General features: G+C 44.9%; 1 protein-coding gene across 3 annotated transcripts in view; it reads left to right on the forward strand.

Moving 5' to 3' along the window:
• GABRA2 (gamma-aminobutyric acid type A receptor subunit alpha2) overlaps positions 1-16,901 on the forward strand; it is a 554,383-nt gene that overhangs the window by 410,442 nt on the left and 127,040 nt on the right. For all 3 annotated transcript variants that reach the window (XM_069201731.1, XM_069201726.1, XM_069201732.1), the window contains exon 7: positions 12,961-13,104. In XM_069201731.1, coding sequence (XP_069057832.1) covers positions 12,961-13,104 — 144 coding nt within the window. The remainder of the gene's footprint in view (positions 1-12,960; positions 13,105-16,901) is intronic.

Consider the following 16,901-nt stretch of genomic DNA (forward strand, 5'->3'; position numbering starts at 1 on the left):
GTTAACCGGCGGTAATTTTTGTTTACGCAAAACTGCGCCGGCGCAGTTTTGAGTCAAAAAGTATAAATATGGGCCAAAGTGTCCAGAGAGCCTTACCAGTCTGAGCCAGCAGTGTGGGCTCCCTATCAACTGGCTGTCCAACAAATATTTTAGAGAAAATGCAGGATTGAATGACTGAAACAGATTTTGTCCTTATTGAAGGCTGACTTCCAAATTAAAGTGAGCACAATAGATCAGCCAATCTAGTTTATTTTAATCACATGGAAATGTTTGAAGCTGACTAAGGACCACTTCCACATGGCATTCATTGATCTAAAGACAGCGTTTGATCTTGCCCCTAGAAATATTAATGGTCAATGTTAAGTATAGCTGCTGATCTTTTAGATGTCCTTCATAGGCTCCATGAGGAACATTTTGCCCTTGTTGGGGTAGACAGGAGAATTAACTGATTGCGTACCTATAAGAAGTAGGTATGTCAAGGCTGTGTGCTAGCCCTTGCCCTTTTCTCACTATATGTTAATTATGATTCCTCAGTGAAAATATCAATGATTCTCCAAAAATGAATGGATCCCCTATATGCAGTCTTTTATTTGCAGAATACACTCTTAATCTCTAGCACACCAGCAGGTCTGAATACTTTATTCAACAAATTTTCTGATTTATGTGACCTTAGGGGCTTCGAAGTGAATACATCAAAAACTAAGTATATGCTATTTGATCCTCATGAAGCATTTAACCCCTTCGCTGCCAGGCCTTTTCCCCCTCAAGTGCCAGGCCTTTTTTTTTGGCTATTTGGGGCAGTTCTAGCTTAGGCCCTCATAACTTTTGGACCACATAAGCTACCCATGCAAAATGTGCGTCCTTTTCTTCCAACATCATAGGGATTCTCTAGGTACCCAGAGCTTGTGGGTTCCTCTAAAGGAGACCAAGAAATTAGCCAAAATACAGCGAACATTTTTTTTTAAATGGAAAAAAAGGGCTGCAGAAGAAGGCTTGTGATTATTTCCCTGAAAATGGCATCAACAAAGGGTTTGTGGTGCTAAAATCGCCATATTTCCAACTTTCAGGAACAGGCAAACTTGAATCACAAAACCACATTTTTCAACACAATTGTGGCATTATACTGAGACATTCTGCATTTGTTCTATTTTTTGTGGTTTTAGCGTCCTGCCAGTTAGTGACAGGAATGGGTATGAAACCAATGCTGGATTCCGAAGAGCTAAACATTTCTAAAAGGTAGACAAAATTTTGAATTCAACAAGGGGTCGTTTGTGTAGACCCTACAAGATTTTCCTACAGAAAATAACAGCTGAAATAAAAAAATATTTAAAATGAGCTGAAAAAAACAGCCATATTTCTCCATGGTGCACGTAACTTTTTCCAGCGATGTTATATTTGTGAAAGCAATATACTGGTACGTCTGCTGGACTCTTCTGGTTGCTGATATATACAGGGCTTGTAGGTTTTCATTCTATACCGGGTATACAGCAATTCATTTGGTAAAATATAAAGAGTGAAAAATAGGTATCAAGAAAACCTTTGTATTTCCAAAATGGGCACAAGATAAGGTGTTAAGAAGCAGTGGTTATTTGCACATCTCTGAATTATGAGGTCCCCATACTAGCATGTGAATTACAGGGCATTTTTCAAATAGACGTCTTTTTTACACACTGTCTCACATTTTGAAGGCAAAAATGTAGAGAAAGACAGGGGCCAAGAGCACTTGTTCTGCTATTCTTTATTCTCACAAGTCTCCCGATAAAAATGGTACCTCACTTGCATGGGCAGGCCAAACGCCTGCGACAGGAAACACAACATGGACACATCACATTTTACACTGACGTGTTTTTGGAAAGTGCCTAGCTGTGGATTTTGATCTCCAGCTCAGCCGGAACCTAGGGAAACCTACCAAGCCTGCACCTTTTTCAAAACTAGACACCTCGGGGAATACAAGATGGGGTGACTTGTGGAGCTCTCACCAGGTTCTGTTACCTAGAATCCTTTGCAAACCTCAAAATATGGCCAAAAAAACACTTTTTCCTCAATTTTGGTGACAGAAAGTTCTGGAATCTGAGAGGAGCCACAAATTACCTTCCACCCAGCATTCCCCCAAGTCTCCCAATACAAATGGTACCTCACTTGTGTGGGTAGGTCTAGCACCCATGACAGTAAATGCCCTAAAACAAAAACGTGGACACATCACATTTTCTCAAAGAAAACAGAGCTGGCTTTTTGCAAAGGGCCTAGCTCTGGATTTTGGCCTCTATCTCAGCCGGCACCTAGGGAAACCTACCAAACCTGCACATTTTTTTAAAAACTAGGCACCAAGGGGAATCCAAGATGGTGTGACTTGTGGGGCTCTCGCCAGCTTCTAATACCCAGAATCCTTTACAAACCTCAAACTTTGGCCAAAAAACACTTTTTCCACACATTTCAGTGACAGAAAGTTGTGGAATCTGAGAGGAGCCACAAATTTCCTTCCATCCAGCGTTCCCTCAAGTCTCCAGATAAAAATGGTACCTCGCTTGTGTGGGGAGGCCTAGTGCTCACAACAGGAAATGCCCCAAAACATAACATGGACACATCACATTTTCCCAAAGAAAACAGAGCTGTTTTTTGCAAAGTGCCGAGCTGTGGATTTTGGCCTCTAGCTCAGCCGTCACCTAGGGAAACCTACCAAACCTGTGCATTTTTTAAAACTAGACACCTAGGGGAATTCAGGATGGGATGACATGTGGGGCTCTCACCGGGTTCTGTTACCTAGAATCCTTGGCAAACCTCAAAATGTAGCCAAAAATACACTTTTTCCTCACATTTCAGTGACAGAAAGTTCTGGAATCTGAGAGGAGCCACAAATTTTCTTCCACCCAGTGTTCCCCCAAGTTTCCTGATAACAATGGTACCTCAGTTGTGTGGGTAGGCCTAGTGCACGGGAAAGGAAATGCCCCATAACACTATCTGGACACATCAAAATAATCAAATACGAAACGACCTGTTTTTGCAGGGGAGGGCACCTGTGTTTTTGGTCCTGGGCTCAGCAGCCATACAGGGAAACCTATCAAACACAGACATTTCTGAAAACTAGACACCCGAAGGAGTCTAGGGAGGTGTGACGTGCATGGATTTCTTACCCAGAATCCTCAGCAAACCTCAAATTTAACTAAAAATATCACATTTTTCCCACATTTCTGTGTGGGATCACCGCACCCGGACAAAGTTCCTACCACCCAACATTCCCCTCAGTTTCCCAGTAAAAATGATACCTCACTTATCTGTCACAGGCAGAGCCAAAAACATGTCTAAATTGAGGGGGAACCAAAGTGGGACCAAAAGGGTAGCTTGTAGAAAACATTTATAGGCCGACAAGTGGGGCAGAATGTTTATTAGTATAGATGAGACAATGCTGGGTGGTAGGAATTTTGTGGATTTCTGCAGACTCCGGAAGATTCCATCACAAAAATGAGGGAAAAATGTGTGATTTCCAGCACAGATGGAGGTTTGCAGGGCATTGTGGGTAAGAAAATGGTGCAGGTGCATGTGAAGCATCCCACCCTGGACTCAACCAGATGTTTAGTTTTCAGATGTGTCTAGGTCTTGTGGATTTTTCGACATAGCAGCATCTTAAAGTCCAAAAAGTGCAGCGCTCACCATTCCAAATGGGACAATTTTGAGAGTTAGCCAAGCTCTCATGGCCCAAATGTAAAACCAAAACCCAAAATAATCAAACGTCCTCTTGCTTGCTGTGGGATAAGATGTTTTAGGTTGCGGGGGAAAGCTGAAAGACTGTTACCCCCTTCAGTTGGGGTGGGGGCATAACTATGCCCATACTGGTTCGTGGCCACCACCCCATTGTTTTTTTTTAAATTCCCTGGCATCTAGTAGACTTTCTGCCCCCCGGGGTGTGGATCGGGGGTAATTGCCCTATCTGCCTACTGGTGGGCAGAACAACTCTTGCCCCATTTCTTTGGGGTGGGGGTATGGCCATACTCCCACACTCATATTTTGAAAAAAAATCTTCTCTGGTCTCTGGTTGGCTTTCTGCCCTCCCTTGGGGGCAGATGGGCCTTCCAAAAATAGGCCAATCTGTGCCAGATATGGACAACAGTAATATGCCCCCTTGGGGAACGACCCTTGTCAAGGGGCTACCCCTAAACAAAACACACACATACACACACACCAATCCCTGGTGCCTAAGTGGTTTCTGCCCTCCCCCGGGGACAGATCGGCCTAATAGAAATACTCAGATCTGCCCCCAGGGGAGCAGAAATGGCCTAAAATATATCCCCCCGGGAAAAAGCCTTGCCTAAGGGGTCACTCCCCTTGCGTGAAAATGGCACAAAAAAAGCAATCCTCAGGGCCTAGTGGTTTCTGCTCCCCATGGGGCAGATCGCCTAACAAAAAGGGGCAGAAATGGCCTAAAATAAATTTGCCCCCCAGGGGAACGACCCTTGCCTAAAGGGCCCCTCCCCTTGCGTGAAATTGATGCAAAAAAGAAAATCCCTGGTGTCTAGTTGTTTCTGCCCCACCTGGAGGCAGATTGGCGTAATACAAATAGGCTGATCTGCCCCCAAGGTGGGCAGAAGTGGCCTGATGACAATTTGTCCCCAGGGAAGCGACCCTTGCCTCAGGGGTCGCTCCCAACATATAAAAAATAAAATAAGCAAAAAATAATGATAATCTCTGTTGTCAAGGGGTTTCTGCCCCCCTAGGGGCAGATCGGCCTAATTACAGTTGTCCAACCTGCCCTCAATGGGGGCAGAAATGGGTCAAATAAATCCCCTCCCCCAGGAGAGTTACCCTTGCCTAAGGGGTCGCTCCCCTCACATGAAACTGACCAAAAAAAAAATCCCTAGTGCTTAGTGGTTTCTGCCCCCCTTGGGGGCAAATTGGCCCAATTATAATAGGCCAATCTGCCCCCAGGGGGTGCAGAAATGGCCTAAAATTAAATTGTCCCTCAGAGGAGTGGCCCTTGCCCAAGGGGCCGCTCCCCTCATTCAATAATAAACAAAATAACAAACTCCCTGGTGTCTAGTGGCGATCGCGATCGGGCAGCAGAAATGCTGAGAAAGACATCAAAGGAAAGGAAAGGCCTATTCATTTCCTTTGATGCTTCTCTCAGACCCTCCAAGTGATCGGAGGAGAAATGCTTTTGCAGTTCTCCTCCGATCAGTGCTGGATGCTGAGCTTCCAGCATGGAGGGGTAGGCCTCTGATGAGGTCAGCCCACGTTTGCGCACTGATGTCATCAGATGGCATAGGGGAGATGGTGGTGGAAGGGAAGCGATTCCCCTTCCATCCCTGCCCAGGGGAGGGGATGCAAGCGCTTTCACTGAGGGCCCCTATCTGGACGTAACGGTTACGTCCTGGGCACCCAAGCAGTGCTGCCCAGGACGTGACCGTTATGTCCAGGGCACCTGAGGAGTTTAAGATAGCTTCTTGCTGAAGAACTTGCCACTCCCGATAGTGGATAGGTTTGACTACCTTCGGTTTAGGTTAGATAATTATCAGACCTGTGAATCACACACTAATAAAAGAGGAATCAATGGCTATCACTAAGAAAATCAAAAGCCATTCCAGCTCTATCAATCTCACTGACCTTCTAAATGTGTCATGGTAAAGCCCAGAGTGCTTCTCTTGATGGCTCCAGAATCTAGGGGTTTGGGAGTAAGAAAGAGTTGGTAACCAGAGAGAGCAGATTTCTAAGGTCACTGTTCATTTTACCTCTAAAATCACCTATTGTGTCATATATTGTTGATCAAGGGCTTAAAGGGGTGAGAAGATATTGATCATATAATTTTCTGTTGCCCATTCTGTCTAAAGGCTAGACAAACCTAGATAAGGCAACACCTTATCGCATCCAGAATCCTGCATGCAGATACAGCTCTCTGATAGTTTCTCCGATGAGTGGATATTTATTTGCTGTGTGGCTTTTAAGGAAATGGCTGGGTGTCGCATTGTAAGTATGCAGAGCAGCATATGGATGGACTTTGTAGCTTTGAAAGCCTTTGAAGAGTTTACTTGATTTATTCCACTTCTAGATACCTGGTTGTACCTTGCTACCGCTTTGGCTATTGTTATATTTTAACTGGGCAAGGAATTATTTTTTTATGGTCTTTGAATACCATTTTACTGATTTTGTATGATATGTATTTATGCTTTAACTTTTTTATAAATGTTTTTATGTCCTGTATATGATGTATTAGCAACGACAAATTGCTGTGTGCTTGGTGTACTTGTTTATGGTGAATTTTCCCCAAAATAAAGTAAAATAAATGATATATATAAGGCACATGCACCCCCTACCCAAGCGTTAATAGACACTAGGACTCCTCCCACAAGGCAGAGTGTCCAATATTAAGGGGAAGGGAGGTGGACGGCTCTGACTCCAGGAGCATTAATAGGTCCTGGGAAACCCATCCTCTGAGGCTGGCACAATACACTTTCCTATGGGGCCCACTCACGGGGCACAGTAATTCTCCTGCCCGCAATAGAGAGGGCAGAGAAACATATGTATGCTGCCACCTGGCGGGAGCACTTTTAATGCTACTAACAAATTGGAGCAGACCTGTCATCACTGTTCCTGCTCTTGCGGCCGTGAAAGGCATGTCTGCTCTTACTCGACAGAGATTAAAAAACGCTCCCGCCGGGTCGGAGCAGACTTTAGTTTCCCTGCATGCAGTCTTGCGGGCAGGGAAACACACATTTCTCCCACTTAGTGGGAGCAACCAAAAACAGCTAAGCCTGCTTGCACTAGGTGGGATCAATGTGGCTCCTGCAGCATCTGGGTCCTAGGGCTTCCCCCAGTGGTTCTCAGCCTACTCTTTAGTGGGTGCCCTGGTTGGGCACTGTTGCACTACTGAGGAAGACCACAGGCTCTGAGGAATGGGGACCCTGGGGACACTATAAGCTCAGTAAGAGGGTCTGTGTGCGCCTCTTTCCCCCTTCAAATTAAGTGCAGCCATGAAATATGGGGTCCCTGGGGCCGAATAAGGTTTGGAGGGGGTTACATTGCCACCTCCCCCTTTGAATGGAATTCAGTCCTGGGGGATGGTGTCCCCAGGATCTATTATGGCTCAGGTAGGAGTCTCCATGCCTCCTCCCTTTAAGGAATATGTTTTGGCTCAGGGGAAGGATTCTCCCAGGCCAAAACATATGGCTCAGGGAAGTAGGCCATGCACTCCTCTCCCCTTAAAGGCCACAAAGGGTGGGGTCTCCATTAACCCTTGTTACTCAGGGAGGGGGCTGTGTGCCATCTTCCCCTTAATTAACAAAAAAAAGCCCCGGGTTGATGGTATCCCCGGGGCCCTTAATGTTTGGGGAAAGGAGGCCACATGGCCCCTTCCCTTAATAAAAAGGAAAGGATCTGAGGGATAGTTTCCCAATGACCTTAGTGGCTCAGGAGGAGGCTGTGTGTCCCTCTTTTTTTAATAAATAAAGGCCCCTGAGGATGGTGTTCCCGAGTCCTAATGTGGCTTGAAGATGGGGGTTACACAAATGGGTTGGTTGCAGTGTCCCACAGCACCCCAGAAGAGTAAATATGCACATTTTAGCCCTTGCAAGGGATTACGAGGCACTCCTTGACCCCAGTGGTGACTATTTTATAGCCAACTTTTTGTTTCTTTTATATGCAGTCTCATGCTGCTCTCTTTTCCTTTTCTTACAGGTTTAGCCAGTCCTATGTTTTCATTGGGGGGAATGTGGGAGACCCAAAGCCCATAAGGTCCCTGCCACCTCCATACACTGACACCAGTGCTCAGCAGATCTTTCTTTTTTCTCTCCTGCTGTCCCATCCACTTGTAGCAAGAAGTAGCAGGAGATTGCTTCTTTCCCACCATGGGTGGGAGCCTTGATGCTGGGTGTGCTTGTCCCCCTAAAAGAACCCGCACATGGGAGTGGAAAGAGCACCTGGCCTGATCCTTGGAATAATTGGATCCTTTGGGAGATGGGACCCCTGGGTACGGATGCCTTCAGAGTGTAGAAGCACTCAAGCTTCATCTATATTGTCCTGAGGAGATGGGATCCCCATGAAAATCCTGAGTAAATCAGGTCCAGGTGGATTAGGTGCTGGGGCCAGAGGTGGGTCATGAAGACAGACCCAAGAATGCCCCTCACATAAAAAATGCAATTGAGGGTGTGCTTACCCTGGGGATTGGGCCACCAAGAAAGATTTGAAGAAAATCATAGTGGAGCACTTCATGCTTCATTCTCTTCCCAGAACCCCTGAGGGGCTACCCCTTTTTCTCCAGCCCCATAGAGCTGACTTGCACAACGTTGGTGCTCACCAGCAGTCTTTCTAGATGGAGTGACATTTCTACAGCTCCTGAGGTTGGACCTGTCCTCTATCCAGAATCATGTTATCTGCCTTTCCCGGGGGGATTTTTAGCAGGCACCCACCAGCTTCACCGGCAGAGTACCCTCCCAGCCACACTCCTGAGGCTCCATGGCTTTGGCAGGGCACCTTTGTGTCAGCAGCAGATTCAATAACCCCCCATCCTGATGAAGGTCAGCCAGAAGCAGCCCATAAAAGATCCTTTGCCTAATCATATGATGTCACATCATCACTTCACCCCTGGCCCAACATATTTAAACATGGCAGCTTGAGGTAGTCGAAAGCCTTCCCTGAGATATTCAGTGGTGCTCTGAACTGACACAGCAGCCTGATTCTTTCTCACCAAAACATTAGAAGGGAGCCCCTCCTGTGTTTGGCTCCACGTTTCTGACCTTCCTGCTTTGTTTCTATTGGCTTGTGCTTGCCAAGGCCAGGTGCAGTGTGAAAAGTTAATTAGCACATTAAGATTTCCTCCCTACTTACAAGAACTGAGCCAAGCACTGTCAACTGGACCTATTGTGTAGGGAGGGTTTTAATCCTTCTGCTCACTAGAACAGTAATTAACTTTCCCCAGTAAAGGGGCTACTGGCCTTGAATCTATTTATGAGCAGAGTCAGGGAAATATGACAATTCTCTGAGTGCAATTATAAATACAGTTATTAAAGAAGTGACTTTGAATCTGCATTTATGATACATTTCTACTTTAGGATTGATACCTGTATTATACCCCTAGGTCTACGTACAATGAAACTGTATTGTAGTGCAGATTGTACCCATAAAGTATATATCAGTGAAGCACACAAACTTTTACAAATTAATGACAGATGAATACTATGAATACTCACTCACATGGCCAACACCATGTCAGCCCCACTCCCCGAGGGTCCCCTCTGTGACAGGTTACCTGTGCACAGATACTGGAATGAGCTAGTCGGTAGTCTCACAATCTCATCTTGCACACATGAGCATACATGTGTTCTCACATGTTTGCTTGTAACCCTTCAAAAGTCTCTTAGTCTAGCCATGCAGCAGTGAGCATATCTTAAAAGGTGGACACTGGAAGGTAACACTTTTAGTCTATGTACACAGAATTTACTAAGCGTGAGATATAGATAGTGAAATTCACTGACAGTAAAAGTCCAAAATCTGGTAGACAAAAAACAAAACATCCTGCGGTATTAAATGGGCTGAGCAATGCCTTATCAACAGCTTGGTGCACCCCAAAAGGCACCTAATGCTGTGCGATCTGGATTCTCCTAGAGCTGTTCCTTAGCTGCTCTTCAGTTCACCCCAAAGGCTCACACAATAATCCAAGGGATGTGCATAGCTGCTCCTGTAATTACCTATTTGGCCCCTAATGATGGTCTCTCTTCAGTGTTGTCAGGATTGCCCATTGATTGCTCCTCACTTGATCCAGCAGCTCACCCACAGTAGAACATATTCACTATTCTACAAGCTACATGTTAGCAGGTTACTAGTTGACCCCATTGGCCTACCATTCTGGCATCTTACAATATTTCTTGAGAGGCACCTTAGTGTATGCCATTGACCCTCTACGGAGGGGGTTCATCAGTTAAATCCAGTGTTGTGATCCTGCTGCTCATCAGCTGACTATCACAGCTCAATAACTGCAGTCTATTTTGTATATTTTAGTGGTGCACATGAAAGGCTCACACTATAACCTACATACCTACTACTGGGGTGCCAATTGATATTCCTGGAACTTCACAACAGTCACTAGTAAGTTATTACAGTGGCCTTCGAATGTGATATTTATCTATCAATTTCTGGGCTGCACTATCATCGAGTATACTAAGAAAGAATAAGGAAAATATTCAACACGAGTAGTTTGTCCAATCCCAATTTACATTTTAAGTATTTACACAAGTAAAGTACCCATTATTTTCATATATGAATAGTTCTATACTGCATGTATGTGCCCAGTGCTGTTTTACACCATAAATATTCACCGAACATCCAAAATAAATGACCATTGCTTATGTGCTGTATGACAGGGATATATAACATATTTACTGGAGGGCATGATCAATGTGTGATTTTCAGACTAGCCACATAAAAAACATGAACATTTAAACACTCTACAAGAAACACCTTAACATAGTCAATGTTCATTTTGGAAAATCTCTGAAGGAGTTAGGACCGACACCCACTCCGAGTACTCACTCCAAGAACATCAATAACAATCTTATCATGACCACCTAAGTGTACACAGTCACTGCTTCATGACCCCATACCCTGAAAATGCTGAGGACGATTTTCAAATGGCTCCCAATTAGCGCCCAGAAAACCATCACACATGTTCTTCTCACAAGTACGTGAAGCTACAGGAACACTCTCTATGCTGGGATCAACAAAAAGCTCACCAAAAGGCTGCAGACCATTCAGAACTCAGTGACTAGGATCAGGCTTAAACTTCTGTGCTGCACTCACAACACTCCACACCTGGAGGAGCTTTACTTTATTCACTTCCACAAATAAGCACAATTCATCTCCTCACCCACAATTTCAAAGTACTACATAACACTGGCCCAGCATTCCTCAACAATCACATCTGCTTTCACAAACCTTCCCTACACACCCACTCATCGGGACTACTACTTGCACACATCCAAATCATATGGGAAACCAGATCCTGTGCCTGAGCCTTCTCCTACATTGCTCCTAAAGTGTGGATCGACCTATCACTGCACATAAGAGCCTCCTCCTCACTTCTTAATTTCAACAAGAAGCTGGAGATCTCATTAATGAAGTTGTGCTACCAGGTCATAGGTTTGGCTAGACTCCCACTTGTTTAGCATCAGGATGCTCTCCTGGATGATAGTGCAAAAACCTGCAGAACCATTGCTGACAAGTTTCCCAGGTCCATGCATAATATGCTGCTCCATTCTAGATTTCTACACTGAACTCTGAGACTTTTGGTCCAGTTTTTAAACGGAATGAGCAAGACTACAAACCCCAGAATTTAAGGTAACAACTTGGACTGGAGGAACATATCATGCATGGACCTGGGAAACTTGGCAGGGCTGCACAGCCAGGAGTCAGTCCTTTTGGTCCTACTCCGACCAACCCTTCTGCATGGGCATCAAATTGGTTCCTACAGTTCTGAACAAGGCCTTTTGTATATTCCTATTGATGTATTAATTCATTTCTCAAAATATAGAAATTACATAGATATTGCATTAACTGTAGTGCATGTAACTTTTCAGTGCTTATTTAAAAACAAAACAAGATAAAAAAAAGGGAGGCTATGAGAGTTCCACAACAATTGCACAATTGTCCTTAAAGTGATCTTTGTATAATTTGCCTAATGACATTATATATGTGGGCAAAGGGACGGTGATCCTTTTATGTGGTAGAGGAGGTTCGGAAGGTGACAGAAAAAAAGGAGAAATATATTAATGAGAGTTATGGTGCTAAGGGGCTTATGAGCAAGGTAGGTGAAGCACGCAGTAGGAGTAGCTAAGTAGACACATTTTTCCATTGAGAAAACTTCATAGAGGAGTATGAGACAACGCGGAAACATGCCAGATGCCACTAAGGAGAGCAGGAATTGGATTTGAGAAGCAATTAAGGCCCATATTTATACTTTTTTAGGGCCGCATTTGCGTCATTTTTTACGCAAAAGCGGCGCAAACTTACAAAATACAATTGTATTTTGTAAGTTTGCGCCACTTTTGTGTCAAATAGCGGCGCAAAAGCCGTGCTAAAAAAATATTAATACGGGCCTAAATGATCCAAGTGGCAACTCCTTAGTTTTCTAGTTGCAGGAGTACTCAGAAGTGGACCGTTGCGCTGTTCTAGCTTAATAGGGTCTAGAGCGCTATTCAGGCTCTTGGCTGATGGGAATTTGAGTTGGTGGCGACTCTGGCAGATGTTGCGCAGGTTTAGCCCACAGTACTTGAGGTTGAGATAATGCAGGTCTGAAAATTCATCCCAACTATGCAGGATGATGGGTGAAGAATGGAGCTATAGGTGTGAGAACAGGGCGATGTAGTTTTTTATTTTAGAAGCAGTGGACGGAAGGAAAACATTCTCTCGGCCTTTGCTGGGTTAAGCATTCGGTGGTACATGTCGAGCTGCAGAGTACAGAGTCAAGGTGTATGAGTACCAGGTGAATCGATAAGCGAGTCAGAAGTGAAGAAGGTATGGGTTTTACTGGAGAAGATTCACAGAAAAAAGTAAATGAGCCTTTAATTTGTAGGCCAGATCATTCGCTTCATTGCTTAAAAAAAGTGACTGAATGGAATGTTACTCACATCACTGAAACTGAATATCACACATCACTAAACACATAACTGAAGTTATATGAATATTACTCTTATTTGCATATTTTGTTGGTCTCCATTTACATAATCAGAAAAGGCGCATCAGTTCGTTTTAATTTAGTGCTTGGAGGATTCCAGTATAAACGATATTAGAAAACACTCCTCTAGAGAAACAAGAGCTATTTATAGTTTAAAAAAATGCAAAAAAGATTGTTATTGTGATTATGATGTCTCTAATAATTGTCTTTGCAGTAATGCAAACTATATTACGTACTTGGCAATATGCAGTTTTGTTGGTGTAGAAATCTCTTCTTAATTATTTACAACATTTTCTTTATCTTTACAGATGCTTATACAACCTCTGAAGTTACATATAAATGGACTTACAATGCAACAGATTCAGTTGAAGTTGCAGAAGATGGTTCTCGGTTAAATCAATATGATCTACTAGGACATTTAGTTGGGAAAGAGACAATTAAATCAAGTACAGGTACATACAAATAAGTATTGAAAAACAGACCATTTTACAAATCTCAGATATGAAATATGTTTATAGGTATATATGCATGTTTCCAAAGCACTGGTACGATTACAGTACAGATAAATTCCTACACTATAAACACTAGTTCTCTGCAAAACGTGATTGAAGCAAATCAACAGCCTCTGCCTGGATACAGCTATATACAGTTGCCCAAAACCGAATTGACCTAACTGACTAACATTATAATTTCATACCTACTGACCCTTAATGAACGGAGTTTCATAACTCCTGATCTTCACATTCTAGTTCTGCAATTTCTGTCTTTCAATCATTTTTCCCATCTTTATTTATGAGTTTTATTTGAAGATTGCAATAACAGAATACGACATAACAACATTAACTCACACCAGCACAGCAATTAAGAGTTGCTGCCATTTTTGGCATACATTTTTTCACAGAGTAGCACAACGGTGAAACATTACACCCTCTTAGGCGGAAGCCGGACTCATTCTCTATTCCGACCTGCTTCTATCCCTTTCCATTATCTAGTCTCTACTGTGCGCCACGGTCCTCCCTGACATCCTACTCTAGGACTCACTAGGCTGTACTCCACCAGATTCACTTCCTTTTGACCTTCAACCAGACTCTGTTCCCATCCGCCTCCATGTTTCGCTACACCTTGTGTAGTCTTATCTACTCGGCCAACTCCCACTTCCGAGGTCCCTGCATGACTTTGCGGGGGTTGCACCCCTCGTTGAGAGTCAGTGGATTGCTGTTCTACGTTTAGCCAGAAGGAGGCTGTAATGTTGAGGCTCTGACAGCCTCAACACATTATTGCGCGTTGCCCGCCGCTCATAAAACTCATGCGACACAGTTGTTTTTTTCAGAAGGTGTCGGCGTGGTCAGATGAGGCCGCACGCACTCGCTCGACAGCAGCACAGATCCCTGTGCATAGCTGCGAGCGTCTCCGTATGCCTCCGACCACGCCCAACGGTTTATTTATAGCTCCGGGGCGAAGCCTCGGAGCAAACCAAAACACTTAAATCAAGAGGTGGAATCCCTCCGGAACATCCGGGGATTCCACCACAAAACCACATGCATTAAACGACTCCCCCTAGCATTTAGCACGGTGTCGAAAGGTCGGTTACGTCACTGACCCTCGACACCACATTCCTCCCCAAAATTGAAAAACACCAGAAAAAGTCAAACAAACTGTTCACTAGTCACATAAGTGATCACGAAGCAAAATAGATGGGGAAGGATTACTACGCAAATTATATCGGGCAGACCCTGAACGACTAGACAACAAATCTGGAGTCATGTCCCCAGCTACTGGCTCATCCAGGACAGCAACCGGATCATCTTCACGTCGCTCCTGAGACCTATAAACAGGGCTGTCCGTTCCAGGCACCACAGACAACGGACCACCAGCATCAGCTTCATGAAAGTCTTCTCCAACACTGTCTCCAGAAGGGTAAAACCGTTTAAACAAAGATACGTTGCGAGTCACGGTCTCATTCCCACGTCGGGCCACCACAGCAGACCCATTTCGTTGGACGACCAACCATGGGTCAGTACCAAACGGCGTGCGAAACTTGCTCCCTGGCAGAACTTGTTTCAGTAACACTTGATCACCCACTCGAAGATCCGACGGGACAGCTCGACGAGCACGACTGGCCCTTTGATTAGACATATGCCTTTTCTCCTGTACCACGTCACGAGACACAGCGGGAGGAACCCACGAAAAGTGATGAGGAATGGCATCTATAGACGCTCTCCCAAACACAAGATGAGTAGGTGCCCGGTTCGTGGTGGAGTGTGGCGTTTGCCTGTAATTCCTCAAAAATGAAAATATAGCATAATCCACAGTCTGACCACCAGCTACAGCGATCCGGATCACCTTGTTCAGAGTCCTCATGAACCTTTCTACCTCACCGTTAGCTTGTGGCCACCTTGGGGTAATATGGTGGTGTCGGGTGCCAGCTAAATTAAAATACTCCGTGAGCTCTTTACTTTGGAATGGAGGTCCATTGTCGGTTTTTATTTCCGATATGAGACCATGGGTAGCCATGGCTTTCTCTAAACCAGAAATCACAACCTCAGCCGTTAGGGCAAGAATAATCTCCACTTCAGGATACTTTGAAAAATCATCGATAAGAACCATGGTGTGGCGCTCATCGGGCAAACTTCCGAAGTCCAGACTAGCTGAAACCCATGGCCCAACTGGGGATGGCTCAGTTTCAATTGGATTGGGTCTACTCAGTTCACCAGTGGCCTGGCACCACCTGCAAGACTTCACCACAGACTCCACTTGTTCATCTGTAAGAGGAAACCACACTTTCGATCGGAGACAACTCTTTGTTTTGACCATTCCTTGGTGACCATTATGGGCCAACTCAATCACTCTGGCAGTCAGGGAGGGCGGAATGACCAATTGATTTCCTCTCAAAATGCACCCCTCAGGATCAGTGGTAAGCTCGTCCCTCACATTGTACAGACTTCCAATTATGCGCTGGGAATCGTTGGTTAGTAAAGACAGTTGTCCTTTAAGGCGGCGCCACTGGTTGTTTTCCATGGCCATCAGAACTTTCTGTAGACACTCATCATTCTTGGTCGCTTGTACAATTTCACTCATAGTCATCGGTATCGGCCTGGACCTGTCTGTGACGTATCTTACGTATTCCTCAGTCTCTTGTGCTTCCTCAATCTCCACAGCAGATAATCCGCCGGATTTTCAGACCCCGGACGGAATTCCAACTGGCATCGATAATCTTGTAGTTGTAGCATCCACTTCTCGATCCGGGGCGGAGGTTTGGAAGCAGTGCCATTAAAGAGAGGGAGCAGTGGCTTGTGGTCGGTAGTTACAAGAAAAGGGCGACCATATACGTAGATATGAAAATGCTTGCAGCCCCAGTGCACCGCAATCGCTTCCTTTTCTATCTGTGAAAAACGCTGTTCAGTCTCAGTCAGTGATCGGCTGGCATAGGCAACCGGGAACCACATCCCGCCGGGGTTCTCTTGTAGCAATACAGCCCCCAATCCTTTCGGCCCAGCATCCACAGCGATTTTAGTATTTCGTTTTGGATCGAAATATTTCAAAATAGTGTCACTGGAAAGTGCATCTTTGATTGCCTCAAACGCACACTGCTCAGGAACTTCCCACCGCTATGGCTCAGAGGCTTTGGTGAGATTCCTTAACGGCTGCGTGAGATTAGACAAGTCCTTAATGAACTGGCCACAGTAATTTACCATTCCTAGAAAGCTCCTCACTTCTGTAATATAAGTGGGAGGGGGCGCCTTCTTAATGTCATTGACTTTGGCCGGATCTGGAGCTACTCCGCTCGCGGAGAACGTGTAACCAAAAAACGGGATCTTATCCTTTAGAAACTCACACTTGTCACGGTGGAGTGTGAGTCCCGACTCCTTGATACGTTGTAGGACCTTCTGTAGTCGTGAATGGTGTTCAGCAATGGTGGGTGCATGTACTAAGATGTCGTCACTGACATTAATAGTTCCAGGCAAATCAATTAGCAGTTCCTGAATCACGTTTTGGAAAACCTCGGCAGCACTGGACACCCCAAAGCTCAACCTTTTATACCTCCGGAGCCCCACATGTGTAGAGAAAGTCGTGATGTACCGGGATTCTTTGGTCAGCACCAATTGGTGGTATCTGGACCTGAGATCCAGTTTGGAGAACCAGCGCGACTCACTAAGTTCCCCCAGAATGTCGTCAATCGTCGGTGTTAAATGCCTCTCCCGTTTGATGGCAGCATTAGGGAGGCGCATGTCCACACAGATTCTCACTT

Source organism: Pleurodeles waltl, chromosome 1_2, assembly GCF_031143425.1.
Source record: "Pleurodeles waltl isolate 20211129_DDA chromosome 1_2, aPleWal1.hap1.20221129, whole genome shotgun sequence".
Lineage (NCBI taxonomy): Eukaryota > Metazoa > Chordata > Amphibia > Caudata > Salamandridae > Pleurodeles > Pleurodeles waltl.